Source organism: Bactrocera latifrons, unplaced genomic scaffold (assembly GCF_001853355.1).
Source record: "Bactrocera latifrons isolate USDA-ARS-PBARC rearing strain unplaced genomic scaffold, ASM185335v1 scaffold_41, whole genome shotgun sequence".
Lineage (NCBI taxonomy): Eukaryota > Metazoa > Arthropoda > Insecta > Diptera > Tephritidae > Bactrocera > Bactrocera latifrons.
In genome coordinates this window covers 25,062-40,112 of record NW_017537057.1, presented here as the reverse complement: position 1 = coordinate 40,112, position 15,051 = coordinate 25,062, and the positions used below count along the sequence as shown (strand labels likewise).

Below are 15,051 nucleotides of genomic sequence, written 5' to 3'. Positions count from 1 at the left end.
GAAATGCTTTATGAAAATTAAAAAAAAAATGAAAATTTAAAATAATTTTTTTTTTAATTTTAATAAATAATTCTTGTATTTTATTTCACTATATTTCAATAATTTAGCGGCCAAAGCTCCACCTCCCACGATGTCGGATTTGCGACGAAGTAAGTATTTGTTGTTTTTTTTTTGAAAATTCACTAATATTTCTTTACAGTTTGCATAGTGAACGCGGTGCCATTCATCGCTTTTGGCTTTCTGGACAATTTCGTCATGATAGTTGCGGTAATTATGTTTTACTTATTCATTTTCTTTACGAAATGTCAAACAAAAATAATAATAATTTTCTGCATGGAAAAATGTTCTGTTTGAGTATAAAAATAGCTTGTTATTTTAACGGCACAAAATATTTCCAAAATAATAGTGGAGAAAACAAAAACAAAAAAATCCTGAAGCATTTTACTTCTTCACTTCACTCACTCAATATTTTTCCTCAACTTCATAATTGATCCACAGAATTATCTTACTCTCTTAATTCTCGCAGGGCGACTCAATCGAAAGCATTTTTGGCGCCTTCATGTGCATCTCAACGATGGCCGCCGCTGGTCTCGGCAACACTGTCAGCGATATACTCGGCATCGGTTCGGCGTACTATGTGGAACGTGGTTGCGAAATGATGGGCTTCCGTTTACCCGATTTGACGCCAGTTCAAATGGAAATGAAATCCAGTCGGCACTCAGCCAATTTGGTAAGTTAAACAGATAAAGTGTCACAAACTTCTTCAAAATTACTTTTCATATGTTTCGTTTTTTTTTTTAGGGTCGCATTGTTGGCATAACAATCGGTTGTCTCTTAGGCATGGTTCCTCTACTCTTTATGAAGAAGAAAGACCCAAGTGAAGTTACGGCTGCACAACCCGAAAACTGTTAAGGCTCTAAATTCTTCGTTTAATTTTTGTTTTTATTTCCGTTCCAAACTTTAAATATACATACGTATGTATATATAGATATGTGCTTTATTTTATTCGCATAAAATTGGTATATTTGTTTTAAATAATAAGGTTAGGTTGCTAAAATCAATTGGTGTGACTCAGACTCAAATGCAATAAATGGGWGAAGACTATACATRCATATGWACATATTGTACATATATAGTTAATTATGTCAACGAAAAATAGTTCAATAATATTAAAAAACTGATTTTTTTTTAATTTTAATTATACATTTTACTTTTAAGTTTGTATACATGCATAGTAAATGTATATGGTATATGTATTTAGGTGTATGATTTTTTACGTTTATTATGTGCGATTGACTTTTGTGTCTACTATAATTTTGTCTAACAATTTTATTTTCAAATTTTAAGCGAACATATGTGTGTAACTTTTAAGAATTATTCTGTATTTGACTCTTTTATTTTTCTTTGATTAGTAGGTGAGCTCGTATTTTGTTAAAATACATACATCTATTTGATTTTTTCACAGCTTTTTTTCTTTTTATATTGTGTTTTGAGACCACATTCTATCTTTCACTGCTTGACCACACTTTTTTTTTGCCTGTAAATTACAGCAAAATGAACTTAATGTAAAATAAATATAAAAAAACTTCTCATAAAAATTCTTCAGACGTTCGTGGCCATATTTATACTTCGAATATCCTGGTATAATACTACAATAGATATATCACCTTACTTTTAGATTTATCTATCTGTACTTCGAGTGTCATGGCATGACACTTCAAGAGTTGTATCATTTTTATTTCAAAATAGATCGAGCTGGCTGTACTCCACTATATACCTAAGATTATGAAACTCATACTAAACGAGGTGACCCAAAAATCACAAAATTTCCTGCATTTTTCAACTTTTTCATTTAATAACTCATTTGCCAATTAACTATTCAATCAACTAACTATATGCCTTACACTAATCACACGTGTACCTTCAACTTATGTATCGCTTTTTTAGAAAAAATGTTAAACACTATTTGAAATTGGTAATATCTACCGAAAGTAACTAAATTGTTGTCTACAGCCAGAAAAAAGGGCTTAAGCCTGGCTAAAAAAAATATATACTTATAAGTAAAAAATAAATAAAATAGTATACACTCTCCTAGAGCAATATATGAAGTATGGAGAAATATTTAGAAACCATTAAAAATTTAACTGAAAAGTATTAGTTTTAAGCACTTGAAAAATTCTAGTTTATTAAACTAACTTAACTAAGAGCTAAATTTCAATTATTTTCTGTCTTCCAAACATATTTTATTAGCATTAGCGCACAGTAAGAAATTTAAATTTTATAGGTTAAGACTARTTTCAACTTGCAGACTCTTAGAGTAGCGCTAAAAATTGCTTTATTGTAGTTGGAATGCATTAAAAATTCGGCTATTGTCTAACAAATTTTATTCGCTGAAAAATACTATTCTACTAATTCTTATCTTTCACACTTTTTAAGGTTAWAATAGAATTTTAAATAACATATAAATCAATGAGATTTGAAACTGCCAACTGTATAGCTTAAACTGGAAACAATTCTCAAACAAACATGACAATGTATATCTAAATCCTGCCCTTTATTAATTAACAGGGAACTCAAGTCAGCCCGTCCTGATTAATATATTTCAGTACAGCTTCAAATGTAAATTTCACACTCAATACTTGCATATACATATGTGTGTATTTATTTAATAATACGAAAATATACACAAATAAAATTTCGAATTGCTCAAATGCAGTATTATCCAAACATGGGAAAGCAAGTAGAAMGAAATTAACAGACACCAATCATTGAGGTTAGAAATCTGAAGTAAGCAATAGCCGAATATAAAATTATATAACAGTAAGTGCGTATGTTACTTTAGTAGAAATATTCAATTGAGCTTTATAAATGGCAAAAAACCATAATAAATTTAATATACTGTTAGTTAATGTGTATACAAGTAGTGGAACAGCAAAAATTAAAAACACAGACATTTGTTAGAAAACAGACTTAAATTTAGTAGTGAAAAGAGTAGTTAAAATAATTMAAAAATAAATGTGTGCATAAACAAAATAATTTAATATTTTATTTCATTCCATAGGCATATACCCCTTAAMTATACACAAGTAAAGTTTGACACCCCTTAATACTAACCCACCCATCTAACACCCTTTTCCCTCTGGTCCGACCCCGTCGAAACAGCACGTTTCCTGGGCCTCCTGTTAGATGACATCGACGACAACACAGATAACTATCACCATCCCAACGGGGACTGATAACCGTTAAAACAAAAACAACCCCTTAATWCTACATAAATAAACCAAATTACAAAATCAACACAAATTTTCGATTGTTTTCGCAGCAAATATTTATATTTATAACTTACATTCATACTCTTAAAACACATATATATGCTAACATAATAACTGCTGAATAAAATGTAAAAAAAATTCAATATCGAATAGCTTACATAGAATTTTATAGCAGCCACTAGACGGCTGCTTCATTATGATTTTTTTTTATTACAAATGTAGTTTATTACAAAAACGATAATCAGAACACGAGATGGAATAAGTAACAGTTACTTTGCTTCTCTCACTATCAGCTGTATAGTTTGTGRAAATCCTGACGAAATTTAGAATAAATGTTTTTCAACTGCTGCAGCTCCATCGAATGTGCAGCTGTGCCACTATCATTGCTTGCCATRCTCTCATCATGCGCGGGCGCTTGCAGCAGCGCATTTGTGCATTGCGTTAATTCACATTGCAGTTGCTGAAAGTTGAAATATKTACATATAAATATTTTCACAGAGGTATTTAGAATAAATGTTTACCATAAGATTTTGTTGTCTTTCGCTTGCACCAACTTCATCACGATTCGCCAGCAATTCTGGTATGCTATTTATTAAATGAAGTTTGAGACAACATAAAGCTACTGGATCCATACTTTCCAAAATTATATACTTCTCCTCGAGCATATGTGTAATTTTAATTGCTGTTGACATGAARTAACATTCAATGCTTTGTGCCTCTACATTAGACACATTGACACACTTGGCAATACTGCTGAAAGGACAAGTGGACGGCAGGTGCAAGGTATGTTTCAATAAATGCTCTTCATGCTCAGTTGATTGCTTTACTTCATTCACTTTCACTTTATTGTCTTTTTTCCGCGTCTGATTTAAGAAATTCGCTATTAACTTTTGAATATCATAGTTGTTGCAAATGGTCACACAACGTTTATAGCTAGTAAAGAGCTCAGCATAAGTAGCACCATTTATTTCCAAATCAATGGGCAACGACACCGCTACAAAATCGGCCTCCAAGCAGACTAGCGTGTACAATTTCAGCTCGAACTCTGCTAGCAGCTTCTTTTCAGTTCGCTTTAAGGGTAGCACAATGCATAATTGTTGCTCTAGTAGCGCATTGGGTATGTGCAGCATATAGCTCTCACTGCTATCAACATTTATATACAAGTGCCAAAGGCTGTCACCGCCGTGCAAAACATCGTCCTTACTGATTTGCACATATATAAGTGCGACATAACTGTCATGATGTAGTTGGTAATAATTATTTGCATACATTATAATCACATCTCGCTGTAATGCCGTGGGCAATTGTACAGTGTAAACCAAACGCGCTTTCGCGATGAACCGATATAGGTGACGATTTGAGGCGACGGCAAGCAGTTGTTGTTTTACACATTCTTGCTCGATATCTTCATGCATTTGTGTCGGTAACCGTGTCAATTCATCTACTAGTTCCGCGCGTGCGAGTAGACGCGACAATCGAGCTGGTGTCAACTCGTACAACTTTTGGAAATTCTCATATTCCGTATTTACCGCTTCCGAAAAACTTGCGCTTACATTGGACGCTTTGGCGTTGACTGTTGCTTCAAAAGTAATTTTATAAAATATATTATTGCAACTTAAACATATCAACTGTCTCTGAGTCTCTACCCAAGTACATGCTACCATGCCAGGTATGACTTTATAGGTCTCTTCGACACGACAACAGTCCGTTTTGGCATTATAGCTGAAGTGCAGYTGTGCCACCTGTTCTTCGTCTGTAAAGTAGAAGCAGCGTGTGCTGGCGGCATACACTTGGTGACTATATTGCGAACCAGTGTGATGTTGCATGCGTCGCAAGCCACAAATTATCTGTGAGTAATACCAGATATCAATGGTACCACATTGCAGAAATATAAGACAACGCTGCTCAACACAGTCTATTTGTACAGACTCAACATTGGTGGCRTAAGTACAGAGCAACTGTATATTATATTCACAGCTAGTATTTTTATCAATATCATCTTGATTATGCTCGGGTGTGGCTAAAAACAAAATAAAACATTATCGATCAAATATTAATCATTTTCCAATGCATCGTAACAAGTACCTACAATCAATGCAAATACGTTACTGGATACCGTAAATATGTGTAGCCATTGTCCGACCTCTAAATCTACTTCCTCCATAAGTACACACTTTAGAAAATTCAAATTATATTCCGTTACTAGCTGAGATACAAGTGTGTAACGTTCATCCTCCCAAGTACAGTTGAAAATATTTCTGTCATCAAATGTTATATCACAACGTTGCAATAATTCGGGTGCATTACGTCCTATATCCGGCACATCTCGATACATTTCTAACACAAGCGACTTCTCTGTTGCTAGGTAACGTATGCAACTAAATCCCGTTGGTGGCGCCAAAGCCATGCAACGTACTCCACCGCCAGTATCATTGATCCAATCAACTGCATGCATGGATTTTACTGAACTAAAGTAGTATACATGTCCACTTCGCATAAGTAACAAGGCATTCAATTCGAGTATAAACATATCGTTTACTATTTCTCCTGAAGGCATTGGCAAACGTACTTTTGTCAAACTAATTTTCTTCGTTCGCTTTGAGCGTTTGAATACAAAATTGAGCAGATATTCTTCATTCCACGTTACAAATACAGTTTTCCCAGCATCGGTGCCGTGATTTGTAAAACCAAGTGGSTGGAAGAGTGTGTCATCATCTATAGACCAAAGTAGTTTCTCAAATTCTCTATCTTCCTTTTCATCAGAAACATATTCACTCTGTTCATCTATGTCCATCGCTTCCACAGGATCCAAGGTAGTTATCGACATTGATGTGCTCCCACATGTTGGCACTTTAAAATCACCCATAACTTAAAGAACTTTACAATACCTTTAGACGTAATTTAAAATCGCACATTTGTTTACTAATTTTCGCGGTAGGACGAGAAATGTCAAAATTTCCTATGTCTGACTTAACAAGAATTTCTGAATAAATTTTTTGTTGGAATAAGTAGATAAGATCGATTTGCAGTTATACGTAAGATTACTTATGGATGGGAAAAAAATAAAAAATTATATTGTTCTTATATTATATACAAATATTTTAGTAAATTAAAAAATAAAACCAAAATACCTTTTTAAGATTAGCACGTTGCATTTTATGCAACCCTGGCAGAACCATCAAATTTTACAAACATTTCCGAACCATTCCGCTGAGGAAAGACATGTGAAGCGAAATTGTCATTCACAATCGTGTAGAATTTACCACACGGTGTTGTGAAAGTTTTTTGTTTTGATTTGTAAAGCATTATCTGTAAAATAATTCAACTATAACTTCATTTCTTGCATTAAATTTTTTGTTTGTTAATTGGTACGCACAAATTTGCAGTGTAATTTTGTATCAAACAAAATACGAGAACTATCATTATTAAACGACGTAGTAAAAATGTCTTTTGGGCGTAGCGCCAGAAAGCGCAAAGACAATGGTGGCTCACACTCCACTACCACAAAGGCGAGTCAGGTAAAAAAAAATGCAAATTAGTGACATGTGTGAGTAAGATTTTAAAGGTTCGAATTTGCAGGTGATGCCTCATGGTGAATACATCGATCGTATACGGAAATCACTTTACTTCGGTGATGATACACTCGACGAGGAAATGGAAATGTCCCGTCCACTCGCCGAATATGCTTCCGAATTATTTTCCGCGCCTCATAAGGGACACTCTCTAAAACGTTTAACTAAAGTTGCTGCTGGTAGTGTACATGCTTCTCCCTGTTCACTCATAATGGCTTTAATATATTTGGATCGTTTGAATGTGGCTGATCCTATGTACGTACTGCGTATAACACCACAGGAGCTTTTTATTGTATCAATGGTAAGAACCTATATTCAAAAGCAATGGGTTGAGAAGTTTTTGTTTTTAAACTAATGCTGTGAGTCATTACGCAAGACATGTTGACAACCTGTTGAGTAGCCACAATGTCTACTTTGTTATTGCAACAAAATTCACCAACTTTCATATTATTAGGACTTGTTGTCTCTTTTCATTTGTTTCTTTAAAAGTTTATATACATGCACTATATATGTATAAATTTATACCCTGAAGGTCATTTTGAAAAAAATTCTAACCACATTCAAAACCTCAGTCTAACACTCACATTTTATAATTTAGAAACTGATGTCAATTGATTTCTTAAACGATTAACCGCTTGACAACATATTCTTATCAAATTTACAAATTGAATGCGCCTATTAGAATAACTTTTTTGTGTGTTCATGCAATTAAGATTGATAGGCAGAAAAATCAAAACTGATAAACGAATTGAAAATATGCATATTTATGGTAATTTTAGAGCGGTGTTATCTGTTTTGACTTRTGTTAATTATTTTCTGATTTGTTGTTGTCCGTTTTGTTTAGTTTACCATATAAATGTACTTGGTCTAGATTTATTTATGGGATACATGACATGTAKTATTGTAGTTGTAACCTATATATCTTTATAATCTATGAAGTATCATTATATATTTCCTTATAATCTGCAGATGATTTCGACAAAATTCTATGCTGGTCATGATGAGGAAATCTATTTGAGTGATTGGGCTGAGGATGGGCATATGACTGAGAAAAGACTGAAGAAATTAGAGTTGGAATTTCTGTGTGCTATAGTAAGTATAAATAACTATTTTATACAAGGTATATATGCTTAAAAATTTTTACATTACCACAAATAGGAATGGAATATTTACATATCGAATGAAGAGTTTTTCAATAAATTGAGTAGCATTGAGAAACATCTCGCACGGCGTGAAGGACTGCGGCGTGGTTGGCTGACATACACTGAACTAAGACAAATGTTACCATCGTTTACGTTGGCGAAATTCATACTAAATAATATTGCTGTAATGGCTATTAGTTATGCAGCAAGTGTTATAACTATAGCTGGTGCCTTCTTTGTGGCTAGCCAAATTCCTGGAACTTCACTATATCGTAAGGCTGTGTCTACAGTAGTGAATGATGATATTATAGTACAACAACCACCACCACCCATTGTTGATTATGCTACTACACAATTAAATGCTCAACAACGTCAAAGGCGCACTAATAAAACGGAAATGACAACAACGTCAACAGATCTACAAGCTACAGCTCTAGATAGTGAAAACGTATTCAATGCTTCATGCTCAGCTCTAAATGTGGAAGAAGAACTTTTAAAGTTGGAGTGCCAGTATAGGTTGGAAGCACAACGTGAGGCTGTACGTCAACGTCAACATGAAATTGAGAGTGCCACACGCCTGACATTGCCCGATGCAACGCAACACATTGTGAGTGGAAATAAGAAATYGAAGAATGCCTGGTATACGATACATTTTGGTAATTGGTTCGCTTTTAAAGAAGAATATCCGGAGAATAGTGTTAGTGCTTGGTTACGATTACTAGACGAATTGGATGAAAGAAACTACACACCCGATAAAATAGAAAAGAAAATATATGAAAGTCGCTATCCCGTTTTGAGAGACTGGAACGCCGGAAACTATACATCTGTATTCTGGCACATTTTCAGTGGAGCCACTCAAATAACTTACATGCGCTTTCCATTAGCTTGGTTTAAATTTGTTTAGCTTATGCATACAGCCCTTGCAAATGTGGAACTAAATATATTAAAGGACGCATCAGCGAGGGATATATTATATGTACATTCGCTATATTTTTGCGTTTGTTTTAAATGAATTCAACTTTCTGTTAGATAGACAAGCGAAATTTTTATATATAAAATGTAACTGCAATCGATTATTGAATTAATTTGAGTTTCAATTATCATTTTATTAACACTATATATGCATCTAACTTAGTTAAAAAAATATACTTGAATATTTATAAAGACGATTGTTTGACATGTTGCACATGCAAACATATTGTCATCACTAATAATTTTAACAATACATGAAATATTCCTTATTTGCGCCTTTTATTACCACCTAATTATTTTAACCGAGCAAGAAAGAGCTTAGCCTTAGACATTGAAAGCCTATGGATGTAAATCGAAATAAAAACGTGTGCATAAAAATCGAAAATGCAAAAACAAAAATATATTTCAATAAGGATTTACTAATTGAAGTAATTTGTACTAAGTGATCACAATGTGTAAAGAATTAAGATTTCATATTTTACTGCATAAAAAACTGCACAAACTATAATATATCTATATTGTATAAAATGATGGTTGAAGCTAAATAATTTTAAATATTATGCTGAAGTAGAGAGTGAATTGAATAGCAAGCATATACATATTTTAATAAAACCGCAGAAACACGAGACTTATTTTTTTTCATTATTTCGTAAGTAGAATGCTCATACAGATAACATTTACAACATATTCATTATAAACATATTTATTTGTACAAGGCTGACCTTAAAACAGATACAATGTTGGACTTGCACATTTACATTGTTCCAGAAGGTTACACAAGATTTTTTATTTATAAATTTAGTCCACGAAATATACCTATATTCATAGATTATAAAAAGTATTGCCTAAACTTTTTTAAATGTTTTGAATAAATAATTTGAAATATATGCGGACTTACCTCGCGATTGTGTGCGTTTTCAGTAATAGCTGAAGCAGCAGCCATTTTGCATTCCAAAGAAAAAATTTTACACTTTTTAAACACATTTATTAAATTTTTCACAATTCAGTTTCCTTACACTTCACTTTTACTAAAMAAAAAAAATACATACAAAAATGCCTTCTCACTGAATATAACACACTTTTCACTTATTGAAATGAAATGCAATCATAACATAATATTTTATTATTTCTGCTTTTAATTTAAAAGATATTTAGCTTTAAATCCGCGCAAACTAGAGAAGCTTCACAATTCTTCGACCAAAGTACCGTAACTAAAGAAAAGAATAAATTTTTATTTCCAGCTATACGCTTCCTTCCGCCTGGAAGTAAACTTGCCACATCTTCATTTTCGTCACTTGAAGTTTATATTTTTTTGAATTGCTTACGTTTTCTAAATATAAATATCTAAGAGTTAAAATTTATATAGTTACAAACTTTCAACTYTATATATTAAATTATAACAGATAAATTGTACCCCTGATTTCAATACAGTGGTAACTCAATTTATGTTCACGTGTTGCTGCTGGTTTTTTGACATTCCGGTCAGCAAGTGTTTATGCCCGGTTTATGTTYTTCTGTGCGGTTCCATAATATATTAAACAATAAAATAATACCATGACAAAAACTGAAGTCAGCGAAATSCCTAAAATTCAATTGGGCGACTATATAGTAATTCAGCGACAAAAGTATACTAAATTGCAGAAATTCGGCAATTTGGATACAACATCCATGTTGGGTAAAGAGCAATTGGAATTACGCGGGCTTTTGGATCAACCTTACAGTGCCACTTTCAAAATGTGTCCCAAAGAGACCACACCTTCCAAGCAGCGTGGACAACGTAATCTCCGTCTACACACACTAGAGCTGTGTAATGAATTGGAAATGCGCGACATACGTGATCGTTTGGGTATATCGGCAAGTGGTGCTGATAATCGCGACATAATTGACGATGGTGATTCGCAAGCGTTGCAACCACARGATATCGAGGAACTTCGCGAACAACATAGTGAGTCGACTAAAATTATTGAGAAAATTGTGGAAAATTCCAAAACATTTCACGCCAAGACCGAGTACTCCCAGGAAAAATATTTACGTAAAAAGGAGAAGAAATACTTTGAATTTGTGCAAATACATCGACCCACACTGCGCTTAATTACGGAGATTTACTATCGACAAGATGCTGACAAAGTGATGGGCATGCGTTTGGACACACTCTCACAATTAATCGCCTATTCGGGCGTGAGCGCATTTGGCAACTACTTGATGTACGAAAGTGGCACAAATGGSTTGTTACCAGCTAGTTTCCTGAATTCAATTGGTGCTGGTACCGAGGCAACATTGGTACATATGCACCCCGGTAATGTGCCGCAAAAGCAAGCTATRCTCGCCCTAAATTTGCCACATGAGCAATTGCAGCGTTGCATCTCGGTAAATTTGTATTCCGTGTTACGTGAGTATTACCAGGGTGAAGGTCCGGAAAGCCCGCAAGTTGCAGCAGAGCCAAGCACACCATTAGAAGAGATTGAACCTAGCAGTAAAAAACAAAAATTGAACGATGGTGATGCGGGTTACCAAGCACACCATTAGAAGAGATTGAACCTAGCAGTAAAAAACAAAAATTGAACGATGGTGATGCGGGTTAGTAAATACAATATTCTGCAGATAAGAAGTAAATATATAAAATTCGTTTGATCTACAGCACCCACAACAACGTCTTCTACCAGTAGTGATAGCAATGGCGAAAACAATACGACCCCTCCGCTATCATCTGTTAACATACCAGTGCAAACACAGAAATGGCAAGTGGAAAACCGTCGTGCCTGTAAACTCATGCGCGCAAAATTCGATGGGCTTATAATCGCTGCCAAGGAGCATCCTAGCAACATAGTACAAGCTTTATTACCATTTGTAAAGTCCTCCCGACCGATTGTTGTGTACAGTCAAAGTAAAGAGCTACTCATGGATTTGCATGTAGAGCTAAAGAGCAGTTCAAATGCCACAAATCTGCATTTGACTTCAAATTGGTTACGCTACTATCAAATATTGCCTAATCGCACGCATCCGGAAGTAAATATGAATGGTAATAGTGGCTACTTATTGAGCGGTTATACTATAGGTTAGGGTTTTAGTTTATMATGATCATTATTTAATTACAATTAAATACAAACATATGTATGTATGCAAATTACTCTTGGTCATTCTTGCTTATATATTGTCTTAAACCGGCTTTACTTCTTTCAATTGGAAGTAGAATCCACATTCACAACGTTTTGGCGCACCTTTTTCAAGCCACATCCAGTTCACAAAGCGATTGCCCTTACCTAATCAGAAACGATGGTGAGCCAATCAATTGTTTTTTTTTTTCAAAATAAATGAACATACTGTCTCTTATACACATCTTTTTTTTTTCAAAATAAATGAACATAGCTTTAACAACTCACAGGAACATCCCACAATACGCCCATCGAATGCAGATGGTATCATTGTTGGCTGCTCCTTGGTGCCAGGTCCGCGCTTTAAGACCGTATCGAGCAACCAAGGATCTTTATTACCAGCTTTCCATTGTTCTAACTCACGTTTCTCTATGCCAGTTGCGTGATCCATGGGGTCGTTCATTTCTTTGGGCGAAATTATTATTAAATTAAGCGTGTATCTAATAAAAATATGTCTCTACGCACCCGCTAAACATATTTTAGTACTTGAGATACGGCGAATCGAATTGCAAATGAGTTTACGAGCGGCTTTCCGAAGTGCAAGCGAACAGTTGATTGTTATTGACGGCATTACTTTAGCCGATGTAAGTGTTTAAGAGTATTTATTTGTAATTACAGCTAAAATCAAAAGACTCAAATTTGCCTTCTTACTCGCCGCTAATTCAATTTTAAATAATCAATTTTTATAATAAATGCTCAGCCTACTTTACACGAAAACATGTTTGCGTCTCCTTTATTTGAAGTAATTTTTCAGCGGTTGTTGTAGCGGCAGAATTCTGTAGATCGTCTTGACCGTATAAAAATCCGGTCCCTTTCTGGCTACGTAGACCCGACGTCATGGGAACGGCTTTTCTGTGGTTAATTAAGTTCAGCCTATGTGGTATTGAAAGATTATAACTAATCTATTATTAATTAAATTATATGCATTTATTCAGCATTTTCAAAAACGACTCGACTGCAGTGGCAACTAAGGAAGACTTAACTCGTAAAGAAAGCACGTTCAACAACTAAGGATAAAGGAGCAGAAAGAAATATAGCGATATAATTCCTTTCAAAAACTAAAATGCACTGGTGTAAATTAATAACAAAACAGGGCGTTTCTCTTCCACACTGTAGTATGTGCTCTATTCATCGCATATATTTAACATTAAATATTACAGTGTTCTTATTTCATTTATTAATTATTTATGTAATTCTATGCCAGTGGTGATTTTTTGGCTTTAGCAAAGCAACATCCAACATAGCTTGCAACTCTTTCAAACGTTGATATTCTTGCATTAAGTTCTCGGTTTTATATTTAACTATTATTTTAGAGTTTTGTGGTTGGTTTTGTGAATTTATTTGGTTACTTTTTGCTTAGTAAAATGAAATTAGCAGTTTATCAAAATATTTGATTTAAACAGGAGCCTTTTCAACCAATTTGAACCAATGACCGCATTCGCAACGCTTTGGTGTACCCTTTTGCAGCCACATCCATTGAACATAGGTTTGATCTTCTTCGCCTGGTATGCAGGAGGATSATAAGCAACAGTTAACCGAAATAAAATGGAAATAAAGAATTATTTAGAACAGTTTGTTACTAGCATTAAATCTTTACTTGATAATTGTGGTTTTACTTACAGATGCAACCCACAATACGGGCATCGAATGCTGATGGTATCAGGTTGGGGGAATCTTTGGTGCCAGCGCCACGCTTGAACACTTTCATGTCGAAGGGATTATCGTTACCAGCRGCCTTGGCCAGCAGTTCACGCTTTTCAATACCGGTAGCGTGCTCCAAAGGGTCGTTCATCACTACAATGAAAAATATAACATAATATACTAGTATACAAATGTATATAAAAATATGTATTAATTAATTACAATAAATATTTSATTGCTTTTTAAAGAGAGGTGGGGGTGTATAACAGCCTAGCATCTAAGTACATAAAAAATGCATTTCATTGGTTTATAGACTTTGTTATTTTTTAATACGTATATGAAATAAACATCGCATATTGGCATATGATTGTGTCAAACAAAATAAAAAAAACYCTCAACTGTAAAAGTTACATAAACAGTTTGCGGTCATCGGGGGACTTTCAATACATTCGACTTGCATTATAGTTATCTGACATAATGGGCGTCGGCTAATAAAATACAAATGAGTTAAGAAAACATTACTTTAATAYTTTTGTACTCAAAGATAAATTTAAAAAAATGGTTCCGAGAAAATCTATTGATAATGTGATTGAACGTTCGACTAGCCGTCAATAAATGGTTACATAAACATAGAGTTTCTAATTGCTAGTATAGAAAATTTTGCTTGTAGTTATTAATTTTTATAAAATTTTATGAAAAAGTTTATAAACTCCAGTTCTGTGTTCTTTTACATTACGTAACATTCACACCCCGACCCTGCCGCTCTTGCTAAGATGTACTCGTCACACGAGAAAAATGCGTGCGAACTGTCAAATAGGTGCCATATGAAAAGTTCGCAGTGCCATAACCTTTTGGTAATGCAGCTTTAATAGCTTCTTCCTAGATCATCCCGACATATGGAGGCGCTACGCCTTTACATTACGATTTTTTCATTTTATGTGCCTTTCCGCAAGTTTCACTTACTTTTACAGAAACGCGCTGGAGTGTATTGCAAATTTTGACGTGTCGCCGCACGCAAAGCCATACGCCCACAAACCGAAGCCATTTTTGTGTAATTTAACTACTGAGTTTGATTTCAAATCAACAAATATTCGCGACCTGCGATCACACAAATTTTCGATTTTTGACAAAAACTTTGATTTATTTCGTAATTTTCAACACACACAAGCTCGCTGGCTCGCTGTTCGTCGCTGCTTGAAAAGGTGAAAAGTCAAATTGACAGCTCCGCGGTGGGGATGTTGCCATTGCAGAACTACAGCAAATAGCTGAGAATGGGCAGCACTGCAGAGTAGCGAGTGYA

At 34.4% G+C, this 15,051-nt stretch overlaps 6 protein-coding genes across 7 annotated transcripts in view; 3 read left to right on the top strand and 3 right to left on the bottom strand.

Annotated features, from left to right (window-relative positions):
* LOC108972581 (transmembrane protein 65) overlaps nt 1–1,249 on the top strand; it is a 42,216-nt gene extending 40,967 nt beyond the window's left edge. For both annotated transcript variants that reach the window (XM_018939217.1, XM_018939216.1), the window contains 4 exons: nt 108–149; nt 200–267; nt 527–730; nt 802–1,249. In XM_018939217.1, coding sequence (XP_018794762.1) covers nt 108–149; nt 200–267; nt 527–730; nt 802–912 — 425 coding nt within the window. In that variant the 3' untranslated portion in view covers nt 913–1,249. The remainder of the gene's footprint in view (nt 1–107; nt 150–199; nt 268–526; nt 731–801) is intronic.
* A 2,138-nt stretch (nt 1,250–3,387) lies between these two features.
* On the bottom strand, nt 3,388–6,282 carry LOC108972583. The gene is made up of 3 exons (XM_018939220.1): nt 5,358–6,282; nt 3,794–5,292; nt 3,388–3,732 (listed from the first exon to the last, which is right to left on the bottom strand). Exons 1-3 carry the CDS (start codon nt 6,136–6,138, stop codon nt 3,562–3,564), a joined length of 2,451 nt encoding a protein of 816 aa, XP_018794765.1. The 5' UTR covers nt 6,139–6,282; the 3' UTR covers nt 3,388–3,561.
* Nucleotides 6,283–6,508: 226 nt separating this feature from the next.
* LOC108972578 (protein CNPPD1) lies at nt 6,509–9,586 on the top strand. Its single transcript, XM_018939213.1, has 4 exons — nt 6,509–6,790; nt 6,852–7,145; nt 7,814–7,936; nt 8,003–9,586. The coding sequence occupies exons 1-4, from the start codon at nt 6,716–6,718 to the stop codon at nt 8,888–8,890; spliced, it is 1,380 nt and encodes a 459-aa protein (XP_018794758.1). The 5' UTR covers nt 6,509–6,715; the 3' UTR covers nt 8,891–9,586.
* An 863-nt stretch (nt 9,587–10,449) lies between these two features.
* Nucleotides 10,450–12,085, top strand: LOC108972579 (tRNA (adenine(58)-N(1))-methyltransferase non-catalytic subunit TRM6). Its single transcript, XM_018939214.1, has 2 exons — nt 10,450–11,464; nt 11,597–12,085. Exons 1-2 carry the CDS (start codon nt 10,513–10,515, stop codon nt 12,016–12,018), a joined length of 1,374 nt encoding a protein of 457 aa, XP_018794759.1. The 5' UTR covers nt 10,450–10,512; the 3' UTR covers nt 12,019–12,085.
* LOC108972580 (cytochrome c oxidase subunit 5b-1, mitochondrial-like) lies at nt 12,003–12,814 on the bottom strand. The gene is made up of 3 exons (XM_018939215.1): nt 12,576–12,814; nt 12,339–12,515; nt 12,003–12,218 (listed from the first exon to the last, which is right to left on the bottom strand). Exons 1-3 carry the CDS (start codon nt 12,679–12,681, stop codon nt 12,115–12,117), a joined length of 387 nt encoding a protein of 128 aa, XP_018794760.1. The 5' UTR covers nt 12,682–12,814; the 3' UTR covers nt 12,003–12,114.
* Nucleotides 12,815–13,207: 393 nt separating this feature from the next.
* LOC108972571 (cytochrome c oxidase subunit 5B, mitochondrial) lies at nt 13,208–14,939 on the bottom strand. Its single transcript, XM_018939205.1, has 3 exons — nt 14,715–14,939; nt 13,731–13,904; nt 13,208–13,612 (listed from the first exon to the last, which is right to left on the bottom strand). Exons 1-3 carry the CDS (start codon nt 14,794–14,796, stop codon nt 13,506–13,508), a joined length of 363 nt encoding a protein of 120 aa, XP_018794750.1. The 5' UTR covers nt 14,797–14,939; the 3' UTR covers nt 13,208–13,505.
* Nucleotides 14,940–15,051: the final 112 nt, after the last annotated feature.